We start from the raw sequence: 13,608 nt of genomic DNA on the forward strand, positions 1-13,608 counted from the left end.
AATGTGGCTCAGTAGTAGAAAACTTGCAGAATGTGACTGAGGCCTTGAGCTTCTCCCCAGCACAAATAAATAAATAAATAAATAAATAAATAAATAAAGCAAGCTACCAAAAGCTATTTTAGTACTATTCCCTTTTAAAATCATGTTATCATGTTATCTATATCAGGCCCAGATTTTTTTCACATACCAACTAACACAACATGTAACAGATTCATGGCAAAAGTAGATATTAGTATCTTCCATTAACTAGATATTAAAGGAATTTGTAGGGCTGTGGTTGGGGCTCAGTGGTAGGTAGAGCACTTGCTTAGCATTTGTGAGGCACTACTATGTTTGATCTTCAGCACCACATAAAAATAAATAAATAAGGGCTGGGTTTGTGGCTCAGTGGTGGAGCGCTTGCCTAGTGTATGCAAAGTCCAGGGTTCAATCCTAAGCACCACATACAAATAAATAAAATAAAGGTATTGCATCCATCTTTTAACTAAAAAAAAAAAAATTGTTTTGATACTAGAGATTGAACCTGGGGGCGCTTACTATGAAGCCATATCCCCAGCCCTTTTTAATATTTTTTATTAGAGACAGGGTCTCTCTGAGTTGCTTAGGACTTTGCTATGTTGCTGAGACTGGGTTTGATCTCTCAGTCCTCCGGCCTCAGCCTCCCAAGTCACAGGAATCATAGGCATGAAAATTAAAAAAACAAAAAGGGGGGTATTTGTAAAAAAAAAAAAAAAAAAAGGTAAAAATAATATCATTCTTCTCATTAACTATCTTTTGTTTGCTTTGTAAAATGTAATTGTTTTTCTTAAAATGTTTTTATGTTAGCATGTAAGGGACTTATTATTTGGAAAATGAGTTACTAAGTATTTTTAAAATAGTATTTAATTTCTATTATGATATTATATTTCTATGGATAAAATCAGAAGAAGCCTGGTGTGGTGGTGCATTTCTGTAATCCCAGCTGCTAGGGAGTTACAGGCAGCAAGATTATAAATTTGAGGACAGCCTGGCAATTTAGCAAGACCCTGTCTCAAAATACAGTATATGTTAAGGGCTGAGAATGTAACTTGGAAGTAGAGTGCTTGCCCAGCATGCACAAGGCTCTGGGATCAATCACCAGTACTGCAAACAAACATACCAAAACAAAAACAAAAACAGTGGAGTGCTGAAGCAGGCTTGTAATGTCTTGCACAGGCCAGTTGTGTACATCTTTTTCCAATTTTGTGTCCAGTGATTTCATTGGTAGATTCAAATACTCCATAGTATGAGTGTTTATATCATAGAAATAAGCAAAAGCTACAAAGCAGGGTTCTCCCTTCACAAGATCTGGTTATTAATTGTGTGTGTGTGTGTGTATGTGTGTGTTTGTGTGTGTGAGTGTGTGTGTTAGGGATCAGACTCAGGGCCTCACACATACCAGGCAAGTACTTTACAACCGAGCTACATCCCTAGCCCATTTTAATTTTATTTTGAGACAGGGTCTTACTAAGTTGTCGAAGCTGGCATCAAATTTGGTGATCTTCCTGCCGCAGCCTCCTGAGTAACTGGGATCACACGTGTGCTACCCCTTGCTCAGCTGTGGTTATTAAATGTTTACCAACACTTAACCTGGATATAAGTCATATAAATAAAAGTTCCTAGCAAATTTTAAGTGTAAAAGTCATCTGATACTAAAAAGTTTGAGAACTAGTTGTTTGGAGAAAACGGAGACCTTTGGTAATTAGTCAACACAGAGATATGGGTACTTTTTTATAATTCATGCAAAGTTGCCTTTTGTGCCGAGAACACTTGTAAAATATATCCATTTTTTTCTTTTTAATTTGTAATTGTTAAATCTGCTGGTTCAATATGGGATTTTTTTTCCTCCCCCTTAAAGTCTAAGATAGACAATGAGAGGGCAAAGCAAGCTGAGACTGGCTCTTGGCCTGCATATTAATCTCCGCTGCCCCCTCATTTTTTGCTTTATGTCCAACTGTTACCTAGGCTCAGATCAAGGTCTGGCTCAAGCTCTGACTTGCACACAAAGCCTTCACTTACTGTTCACGTCCACACTGATCTTTCAATTCTGTATTCTGAAAACATTCATGGTCCATAAAGAGGAGCAATTTGTTCTATGCTTTTTGGTGTGCTACTGTTTCTTAGGTCTTTTATCAATTCTGTGCTCTACCTTAGTGAGACTAGTATAATGCTCAACGCATATTTGTATTGTATGGATAAAAGATTTAACTTTCACACTGCCAGAGAAATTTGCTTTCTAGGTGAATGACATAAATAAATCTTACTGTTGTAAACCCAATTTTTAATGTCTTTTGAAGTACTAGTAAAGCAGATTGTATTTGTATTCTTTAAAGGTGACATCACACACAGAGGCTTCCTTCAATAACTAATATCTTTTGGTTCTGCTCCCACTCGTGGTAGAAACAAGTGGCTTTCTAGGCATGGTGGCATATAACTATAATCCTGGCAGCTCAGGAGGCTGAGGTAGGAGGATCATAAGTTCAAAGGCAGCCTCAGCAACTTAGGGAGACCCTGTCTCAAAATAAAATACAAAAAGGGCTGGAGATGTGACTAAGTGGATTCAATCCCCAGTACAAAAAAACAGAAAGATACAAGTGGCTTATTTTATTTCCAAGGTCTTTGACTGTTTTGAGTAAGTCATAGTAAATAGTAAATCTTGGAGAAATGAAGCAAAATTTCTAAAAGAAAACTGGCCTATAGGACAGAATTGTTTACTACTTAGAAAACTTAGCAGGTTTCAAGTTCAAGGGAGTAGAGGTATTTTGTCTTGCTGGTAGGGATCTCTGTTGAAAACAAGAGTAACTTAATGACTACATGCTCTTCTCTGCTTAAAGCTAAGTGAAGTTTTGGTCCTCTCTTTGGATGCTCCGTCTCTGGGGAGAGGAGGAGTGCCAAGAGGCCATGCCAGCTCTGAGGCTTTCTCTCCATCAGAGATACTAGGGCTTGAAAGGACCTGAAATTTCTTTGGTCTGGACCTTTTTTATGTGATTATAGGGGCATAAAAATTACTGTGACTTATTATTAAAATAGAGACAGGGTATCAGCTTACATCTAAAATAGTATTAGAATTATTATAGATCTTATACATATGTGTGTAAAAATTCACCATATTGACATTTTATCTTCGATTTCTCTTAAGTTGGGGTACTTTATACTTTAGCCTCAAAAAGATGTCACTGTTAGTAGTCATGAGGTCGTAGTGAGGTAGTTTAACTGCTTTAGAACCTTGTGCTTGGAACATTCTTATCCATCGAAGCATGGGCACCAAAAGTGAGGAGCATGGGTTCTTTAATATCTGTCACATCAGAGAATGACAGTTCCAGGACAGTGACCAACTCCTAATGGTAAGTACCCCAGCTGATTTGTCATTTCTTAGAAGCAGGAGAAAGAAAAGAGAAGTTAGTCATAGTAGTGAGTGGTGTTTCTTAAAAATAGACAATAACAAATTAAGGTTCAGCTTTAATCCTCAATGATGATCATTTTTGCAGGTTTCTGTAGCTGGATCAGGCACTGGAAGAGGCTCCCCAGCTGTAACCCTAGTGCAATTACCTTCGGGCCAAACTGTACATGTCCAGGGAGTAATTCAGACACCACAACCATCGGTTATTCATTCACCACAAATACAGACTGTTCAGGTTAGCTTCCTTCCTAGATGATTTGTCATTAATTTCTCATTGACTTTCTTGAGACTTTGTTTTTCTTTTACTACTAATTCATTTATCATCATTTTTCTCTCTGTAGATTTTATACTCAAATTTTTTAATTAGAAGTTTGAAGGGATTTCCTTTTTTACATATGCTGTGCCGTGTACCCTGCTAAGTGCATAGATTTGACTTAAAAGTTGAAGTTTTTGTTGTCTGCTTTTAATTTGCAGAATTAGTAATTGCTAGATAAGCAGTTCATGTCTTTTTCAAGTTGTTTTGTGCTCATATTCAGATTTATTTAATAAAGCTCTCTAGTAGTACTTTAAAGTATCTTGAGTGTTCTTTGGGAAAGATGTCTGATCATGTAATATATAGATTTTAGTACTGATACTGTGTTTGTGTACATTCACATTGGTAGGTGGGTAGAAATTTAATTTTTTAAATCAGTGTATGTAATCCTTAGAAAGTGATAATGATGTTATTTATTTTGGTGCTGGGGATTGAACCCAGGGCCTAATGCATGCTAATCACACATTCTACCACTGAGCTGCACCCCAGCCTGAAAGTGACATGGTATTACTGTCACTTGAGTATTATGTTTATATGTCATGTACCTCACTCATATTAAACCTTGGCTTTTGTACATGTTAATGTGGTTGTGACCCAGAGATGTATGGTACTATTTATCAAAATTTGTTACAAATCCTTAACATTTCTTGAAGGTAAAACATTTTTATCTGTAGATGTGAATTATTAATTATGCATTTTAGAAGCATACTTTTCTTATTTACTAAACTTATATCTTTTCTTAAGTCAGTTTGTTATTATCCTTTAAATTTCAAATTATTTGAACCCAATTGATGGAAAAAAAAATCTGTGAGGAAAATTGAGATACATCTACTTAGTCTTGTCCTTTACCTGAGCATTTGAGTAGGGTCTATCACAGAATAAGAATGAGGCTTATAGCATGACAGTTGATGTGATAAATTCACATGATTTAAAAGCTTGGTTATCTTTTCAGTATAGGTATCATTTCTTTATTATTATTGTTATTATTTTTGGTATTAGGAATTGAACTCAAGGGCACTCGGCCACTGAGCCTCATCCTGAGCCCTATGTTTTGTATTTTATTTAGAGACAGGATCTCACTGAGCGACTAAGCACCTTGCTGTTGCTGAGCCTGGCTTTTAACTCATGATTTCTCCTGTCTCAGCCTCCCAAGTCACTGGGATTTCAGGAATGCGCCACTGCACCTGGCTCTTTTTAAATTTAATTTTATTTTTTTAGTTGTAGACGAACACAATACATTTATTTATTTATTTATTTATTTATTTATTTATTTATTTATTTATTTATTTAATGTGGGGCTGAGGATTAAACATAATAGGCAAGCACTCTACCATTGAGCCACAACCTCAGCCCTAGGAATCATTACTAGTTGTTCAAAAGTATAATTCTCATCATTGTCTTTTATTTTCTGAGCTGACTCTTGATTCCAAAATTTCTAATTCTTTCTGACTCTAATAATAAAAGAAGAAAGTCATTCCACACTCTTCTTTGTATTATGACTTTTATTTGGCTGCAGATATTTTAACTTAGTTTTAACTTGATTGGTATTAGAAGAAAATATTGTCTTATAAATAGGCTTTTTAAATCTTTGTTGAATTAATGGTTTTAATTGTCTTTGTAGAAATAAGTGCTGGTGGATCTTAGAATTCTATATATTGGACATTGGGAAAGACAATTTCCCTGCATGAACTTTCTAAAATGGGTAAAATACTAGCCTGCTTCACAGAAGGGAGTTGCTATGGCATTGGTTATATGACAGAAGTATTAAAGCCCAGTATAAAATGGTAAATTTTAGTAGTGATATTATGATTGTCTAGTGCAACAACATTTTTTTTTTCAATAAGCTCCCCTTATTTGTGGGGTGTCCATTACCAAAGGTTGTGTGGTCATATGTGCTTTAGCAGTGATACATTCTTGCATGCATTCTGGATATTTTAGTAACCTCTTAATTTTTCCCAAATCAAATTCTCAGGTAATTGTAGTATTAAGTAAAGTGAGTTTTGTAAACTCAGCTCCTCGAGTCCTTCACAGTTAAATGGCTAAATATATTGACAGCAGACATGTTGTAGCAATCCATTAGTTTTCCGACTTTACCAATCCAAATATTGTATTCTTACATGACTTGACAAATGAAATCATGCTGAAAATTCTGATCCTTCTTTTTAAGGAGAAATCTCTTATTTGTATTTTTAAGACTTAATTCCATTAAACCCTACCCTACTCCTTGTAATATAAATCCTAACTTTATTCTGGTTTATACTTTTGTTTATTTAAATGTTTTTTCTCCTTTGGCCCTATTTAATACCTATTTTGAAAATCCAGCTCAAGCCAGCTATGGTATAGTGAAAAAAAGAAAAAAGTGAAATTGAGGGCTTTCTTCCTGCCTCTATCACTGGCTTACTCACTCCTTGCTGGAATTATAAGGGCACTTTCAGGGTTAGGATCTTGACTCTGATGTATCATGTTTTGCTCTTCCCAGTGAAGTCTCACTTGACATTTGAACCACTCTTTCTGTTGCATTTTCATAATATTTATTATCTATACCATTTCTTTCCATACTTTTTTTTTTCAATAACTTTAATGTTTATGTTTGTTTTTCCTTTCTTGAACCAGATCATGAGCTTTTTAAATTCAGGTTCACTGTGTTTTGGGGCTTCACAGCACCTGGCTCAGTGTTGTACACAAAGACCCTTACTACCATTTTATTTTTTTAACAAGGAAGATTTTATATTTTGTGATGTATTTCAGAAAATCTTATGTTATAGGTAGCAACAATTGCAGAGACAGATGAGTCTGCAGAAACAGAAGGTGTAATTGATTCTCATAAACGTAGAGAAATCCTTTCACGAAGACCCTCTTATAGGTGAGTTAACTGTTAACTACTAGAATGATACTTTGTCCAAGAAGGTAGAAAAATTACATTTTTATTCTAATTTAGTTAGTTATTTTTTTGGTCCAGGGATTGAACCCAGTGGCACTCAACCACTAAGCTACATCCCCATCCATTTTTTTTGTATTTTATTTAAAGACAGGGTCTCACTGAGTTGCTTAGGTGCCCTCACTAAGTTCCTGAGGCTAGCTTTGAACTCCTGATTCTCTTGCCTCAACCTCAGCTGGGATTACAGGCATGTGCTACTGTGAATAAAAATTACAGATCAAAGTGATTCTTTTAAGTCTCATTCATGCATCTTAATCAGTTATGTTGTTAAATTGTATTTTAGAAAAATACTGAATGAACTTTCCTCTGATGTGCCTGGTGTTCCCAAAATTGAAGAAGAAAAATCAGAGGAAGAAGGAACGCCACCTAACATCGCTACCATGGCAGTACCGACTAGCATATATCAGACTAGCACGGGGCAATACAGTATGTATGCTGCGATTAAATATGATACAGTGCTAGCTTTAAGTCTTCTCTAGTTATAATGAAGCAATTCTGGTTTTGGTATTAAATTGTTTCATTTTAAAATGCATCATTAATACCTAAACTGTATATCTTAGAATAAAAAGTACATGTTAAAGAAGTGAGAGATTTGTATTGATAGCTGTCATATACTTTTGAAAAGTAAAAATTTTATTGCTGAATATAGAAAAATTGGGGTTAAAAATAAAAGGAGAGTTTTTTTTCCTATTTATCTTTTATTCACCTTAATAGTTTGAAAGTTATTACTTTTTTTTGGTCTTTATAATGAATGCAAATGTAAGATATAAATGTTTGTATTTTATTCTTTTGTTGGCTTTTGTTACCAACATATACTTACTAATCTAAAAGAGGTCCCTGTGTTTTCTAAATTATGTTTTAATGTAATTCTGTTTTCACTACTCTCTACTGTTAATTTGTGTTTCAGTTTTTCCTAAAAGAGAAAAAAATTATTTAATTTTAAAACTATAGCAAATGGATAGTTTATTTTATTTGAGATTTTACACACCAAAAGCTCTAAATAAACAGATACATTCACATTTAGTCTTGTGCATTTTAATGGATTGTTAATTCTATGATTTTTGCTCTCATTAAAATACTAGGTTTTCTTTCCCCTCAAAAGAAGAATGATAGATACAGAAAAATAATTTTTAAAAAGAGAGGGCAAAGAAAAAGAAAGGGGAAAGGATGGGACCGGGGTGTGGGGTAAGCAACGTCAGTATTGAAAACAATGTGATATTAAATCGTGTTTGTTCAAATAAGGTGTTAAGATTGTAGATATATTCTCTGTTTTCCCCTTTAAAAGTAACAATCTCTAGAAAAATTTTAACTCTATTAAAATAAATTATCTTCTTTCATATATAGTTGTTGATTTTTAAATTTTTTTTAGAACTTTTTTTTGTGATGGATTTGCAGTATAAAATTGTTAAACTAATTTTCCTTTGGTCATTTTGGGCAGCTTCTATCATATACCTGTCAGTATTAGGGTGTCATTTATCCATGGCCTCTATAGAATGCTGAGTGGACATGTCCAAAATGTCCAAAATCAGTGTTTTAAGAGAAGAAAACCCCCCACTGCCTGCAAGAATTAGACTTTGAGGTTTTCACTATTGTTTCTCTTTTATTACTTCTCACTTATGTGCTTTTCTCATCTGGCCCACTGGGTATATGTGGTGGTAGTTTTAGCTCTGTACATCAGAGTTGCCACCTGGTATGTCTCTGGAATTTGGCACCAGGTTTCAAAGTGCATAACTTCTATCCCTCATTTCCCAGAGGGGTGAAGCAGACCTGGGACCTGCTGGAGTAGTATCCTCACTGGGTAGCCGTGGCCTTGAGCAGCTTTATCCATTTACCCTGGAGGGCTGTACACATGTTAACATTTTTTGTTTGTGTCATGAAAAGAAAAAGATTGGAATTACTGCAGAAATAATGTTAAGACTTTTTAAAGTTTTGGGGATGATCGGAGAGGCTTTTATTTTGACATTTCTTTGGCATATCTTAATACTGCTTAGTAATTCTCAAAGAAGCAGTGATCTGTTTATAAGGTAACAGGGGAGTGAGTGTTAGAGGTTAATTTGAAATAGTGAAAACATATGGAATTGAGACAGTGCTAAAGCTGGAGATGATGTAGGAAGGCACCCTCTTTCTGCTATTTGATATCACAGTGATCAGAGCTAAAAATATTATTTTTGCATCTCAAGTTTTAGTCTGAAGTGAGAGTAATGTATATTGCTAAATTCTGGGGTCAATGTGAAGACAGAAGGTGATAAAAGGTAAATGTAGTGGGGAAAAGACATGCAACTATTGAAATATAGGTTTGCTGTGGCAGAGTCTCGTTTATGTTATGTTATGTTATGGTATGTTATGTTATATTAGGCTTTTCCCTCCAGCCAGTTCCTATACTTTGTTCCTTGTGCTTTTGGTGCTACCTTATAGCAGGGGACTCAGCATTAAAACTCACTGTGTATATACAATAGGGGGAGGTGTAGTCAGGAGCTATGGTTGAGAACTAGAAAACTGCATGTTTAGAAATTAGACATGTATCTGTTTGCCATGTAAGAGGTCGTGGAGTCTGTCAGCTGTTTTAATTTGAACCTATACAATATGATCCTGATGATTATTTCAGTGAGAAATAGTGGTGGTTCTTTATATCTGGTCTGTAGATAAAATTACCACACAAAGCAACATCACCTTTGTTTAATACACTTTTGGGGACATTTAGTGACACTTGTTTATGTATATAACTCATTTGAGAAGTAAATACATTTTATACTTTTAAAAATCATTTGTGGACTTTAGAGAATAATATATATTTATATGCACACAAGATCCATTTTAATTAATCTTATTTCTTACTAGAAAAAACAGATATTAATGCCTTAATATTATATCTAAAGATCTAGAAATAGAAACAGTTACTAACATCCTTGGGATTTTGGAATAGAGGACTTTATTTTACTAGAATTTCTGAAAATTTTTCTGTGTGTGTTTTGGAGACTCTTTCATAACCTTTTATTATTTATTTGTTTTCTGGTACCAGGGATTGAACCCAGAAGCACTTAACTTCTGAGTCACGTCCCCAGCCCCCTTTTTTAAAAATATATTTTTAGTTGTTATTGGACCTTTATTTATTTTTTATTTATATGTGGTGCTGAGAATCAAACCAGGTTCCTCATACATGCTAGGCAAGCACTCTACCACTGAGCCACAACCCTTGCCTCCCCAACCCCCCAGGCCTTTTTTGTATTTTATTTATATACAGGGTCTCAGTTGCTTAGGGCTTTGTTAAGTTGCCCAGGCTGGCTTTGAATTCATAATCCTCCTACCTTAGCCTCCCGAGCCATTGGGATTGAAGCCATGTGCCACTGCTCCCAGCTCATAACCTTTTATTATAAAAGTTTTCCTTTCCGATTAGGTTTAATTCTTTGTTCAACATTCATCCATGCATGACTTTCCCCCAAACTTTGTTCTTGTTCTTTAAGATGATTATTTTATTATTTTTAACTTTGTATAATGAGTTGACTGGTATTAAAAAACAAAAAAAAAATTAAATGTGTTTAAGTTGAAGAAATAAAAATAAAAATATATGTAATCAAGTTTTCCCATATAAAAGTAATTACATTTTTAATAGTTGAAAGATATTGACAGAAGTTAACTTTCTTTCTTAATTCCAGCTTTTTTTTCTTTTCTTTTTTTTTTTTTTTTGAGTAGCAGGGATAAGTTGCCTCAGCTTATTTTTTTATCACAAAAACTAAGACTGGAATAAGTTTAATAAGACTCGAATAAGTTGGAATAGGATACTTCCAGGGTGTAGACTTAAGGCAGAGACTTAAAATAGGTTTTAAAATTTTTAAATATAAAGCCAGGCATGTTAATACACACCTATAATCCCAGCTATGCAGGAGTTTGAGGCAGGATGAGTCCAAGTTTGAGGCCAGCCTGGGCAATTTAGTGAGATCCTGTCTCAAAATAAAATAAGAAGGGTAGAGTGATGTAGCTCAGTGGTAGAGCACTTGCCTAGCATGCATGAGGCCCTGAGTTTAACCTCAGTTACTGGAAGAATAAAAATTAAAACAGGGTGGGTTTTATTATTGTAGAACCAACAGAGCTAGGCCTTGTAAAACCTTTACTGAAAGTAAAGATCTTAGTGTATAGAGTTGCTGTCTAATAGTTAAGTGGGACTGAGGGTGTGGCTCAGTGGTAGAGGGCTTGTTTAGCATTTGGCCTTCGGTTTCATCCCTGGCACAGCCAACAAACGGTAATGTGATTCTGGTCAAAGAAAATCTGTTCTATCTCAGGAGAATATATGAAAGATGGCTACTGAGAGAGTCTTAAAATTAGCAAAGAATGTTACTTGCTGCAATAGATGTTTAATAGACGGGAAAATTCATAAAAACAAAGTAAAAGAAGAAAGGTGTGCCTGCCACCATACTACACTCAAACTCTTTCCTTACCAATTAAAGGCTATCACCTTAGACTTCAAATTGTTCTAGAAAAATGTTGTATGCCTTTACATTATTTTACTAGGAATTTTGTTAGAATAGGTCTCTGTTAACTCATCTTTACTGGAATTCTTATACATGAAAGGTAAGTAGGTCAATCCACTATCCACCATTATGAAAAGACAATGTGAACTTTGCTTAAATAATTCAGAATTCTTAGGAGACTCATAAATCAACACCATTTCTTCATGAAAGAAATCTGTACACATTCTAAAGTAAATGCAGTTGCGTTTATTATTCTTAGTAGTGACTTAGCTTATGTTCTCCCAGGGTAACTGTTGCAAAACCATTTAAAATATTGTTTCATGTAAATATGGCTCTTTAATCACTATTTGCCTCTGCCTGAGCAAAATAGTGAAGCCTTATCTCAAAATAATGATGATGATGATAATAATAATACAAAAACATTTACATGGTTTATTTGAATTAGCTCATATGTACAAGTTTAGAATTAAAAATATAGCATCAAGAAAAAATTTAATTTTCTCAGATAAAATTTTTAAAAATATTTTTAGTTGTAGATGGACACAGTATCTTATTTTATTTACTTATTTTTTTATGCTGTGCTGAGAATTGAACCTAGAGTCTCACATGTCCTAGGCAAGCACTCCACTAATGAGCCCTAACCCCAACCCCTCAGATGAAATTTTAATTTGGACAAATTCTACTTCCTCCTTTGTTCATGGACTTTTTTCTTTTTTTCCAGTTTTCTAACCTATGTATTTATTGTACTGGGGGTTGAATCCAAGGATCCTTTACCACTGAGCTATATCCCCACCCCTTTTTATTTTTGAGGACAAGGTCTCACTAAGTTGCTTAGGGCCTAAGTTACTAAGTCTGGTCTGAACTTGTGATCCTCTTGCCTCAGCCTCTTAAGAGTCACTTGGATCACAGGTGTGCACTATCTCACCTGGCTCTGCTCTTTTTAAATTCACCTTTCTTGTTATATTTATTGATTATATAGGACTTAAAATGTTACTTTTTTTTTTTTTTTTTTTTTTAGTGAGAGAGGAGAGAGAGAGAGAGAGAGAATTTTTAATATTTATTTTCTAGTTCTCGGCGGACACAACATCTTTGTTGGTATGTGGTGCTGAGGATCGAACCCAGGCTGCACGCATGCCAGGCGAGTGCGCTACCGCTGAGCCACATCCCCAGCCCTAAAATGTTACTTTTTCAGTTAAAAATTTTTACCAAGATTGTTGAATTTTCATCCCATAAGTAATATTCTCCATGCTTTTAATGATATTAATAGCTGTTAGGGAAAAGTGCTCAATGGCAGCAGAAGTAGCAGATTTCCAAGCAATTTTGTGTTCCAGAATTTTTTTTAAATGTATTGCCTTAGACTAGCTGATATATTATCTTATCTGTATATCCAGGGAATATGGCACATTGAGAGGAAGGGGAAGCATTCTTGGGTTAATACTGATTTGAAACTAAATATTATCACCATATAAGAATGTATATAAAGATGTTTGTATGATCAGCTAAAACTAACTTAGAAGGAATATACTGAGTAAATTGATGTTACCCTTCCCCTCTAAAATTTAAAAAATCTTAAAAATCTTATTAAAATATAAGGTCATCATGTCGAACATTCAACGAGTAAGTGTTGAGTGACCTGCTTGCTTATGGGGTATAACTCACATTATGGGTTAATTATGGGATATAACCCACATTAGACTTTAGCCAAAAAAAAAAAAAGTTTAGGTAGTTCCCAGAGCAATTGGCATAATAGCAACCTAACCTTTGTCTACCAGTATTGTGAGCTGATAGCATACTAGCAGGCTTGAATTAATTTGTAATGGAAATTGACATAGAATTTAATTGATTATGCACTCTAAAACTGTTCAATTTTAATTCAATTTAAATTATTTTATGAAAATGTTATTGTTTATTTTAAGTAATATTTTTAAGGATTAGTTAAAAGAGAAAAAAATAAGTGTGCATATAGACATTTACTTCTGCTTGAGTCTCTATCAATATCATGGACCACTGTGGATTCCTCATTGTTTTCAACAAAAATGTATATGGTCATAGTTATAAATCTTTTTGCCTCTGTTGCATGTGTCACTCCAGGAAAGCATTAAGAAAGCCTAGGTCCCCTGAGTAAAATGAATAGGAAATGCAAAGGTATTTTATTTTCATTGGTCACTAATAACTTTTAATAATGATTAGTCAGATATGCAGGGTTTGTTTTGAAATACTCCAAGGGAGGCGGGAAGGCAGAGGAAATGAATGACAAAAAGTTCTCTTTACTCTTAATTTGCTGGAAATTTTTCACTGAAAGTTTTTTAAAAATGCTAAAATAGAACTTGTCCAAATTCAGTTAATTTTATCTTATTTTTTTCTGCTATTTATCTTGATTTATGTTTACTGAAAACAGATTATTCTATCCTTGAATATTTTGAAACCTAAGAAGTTTTCTACTCAAATCTTTGAATACAGATAGGCACACACA

The 13,608-nt window shown here is 34.3% G+C and overlaps 1 protein-coding gene across 18 annotated transcripts in view; it reads left to right on the forward strand.

Annotated features, from left to right (window-relative positions):
* Positions 1-13,608, forward strand: part of Crem (cAMP responsive element modulator) — a 79,699-nt gene that overhangs the window by 37,249 nt on the left and 28,842 nt on the right. For 11 of the 18 annotated variants that reach the window (XM_026409098.2, XM_026409092.2, XM_026409090.2 and 8 more), the window contains 3 exons: positions 3,507-3,653; positions 6,497-6,594; positions 6,953-7,095. In XM_026409098.2, coding sequence (XP_026264883.2) covers positions 3,507-3,653; positions 6,497-6,594; positions 6,953-7,095 — 388 coding nt within the window. The remainder of the gene's footprint in view (positions 1-3,506; positions 3,654-6,496; positions 6,595-6,952; positions 7,096-13,608) is intronic. The other 7 variants (XM_026409113.2, XM_026409101.2, XM_026409103.2 and 4 more) reach the window with 2 other exon arrangements.

This window comes from Urocitellus parryii, chromosome 9 (genome assembly GCF_045843805.1).
Source record: "Urocitellus parryii isolate mUroPar1 chromosome 9, mUroPar1.hap1, whole genome shotgun sequence".
Classification (NCBI taxonomy): Eukaryota; Metazoa; Chordata; class Mammalia; order Rodentia; family Sciuridae; genus Urocitellus; species Urocitellus parryii.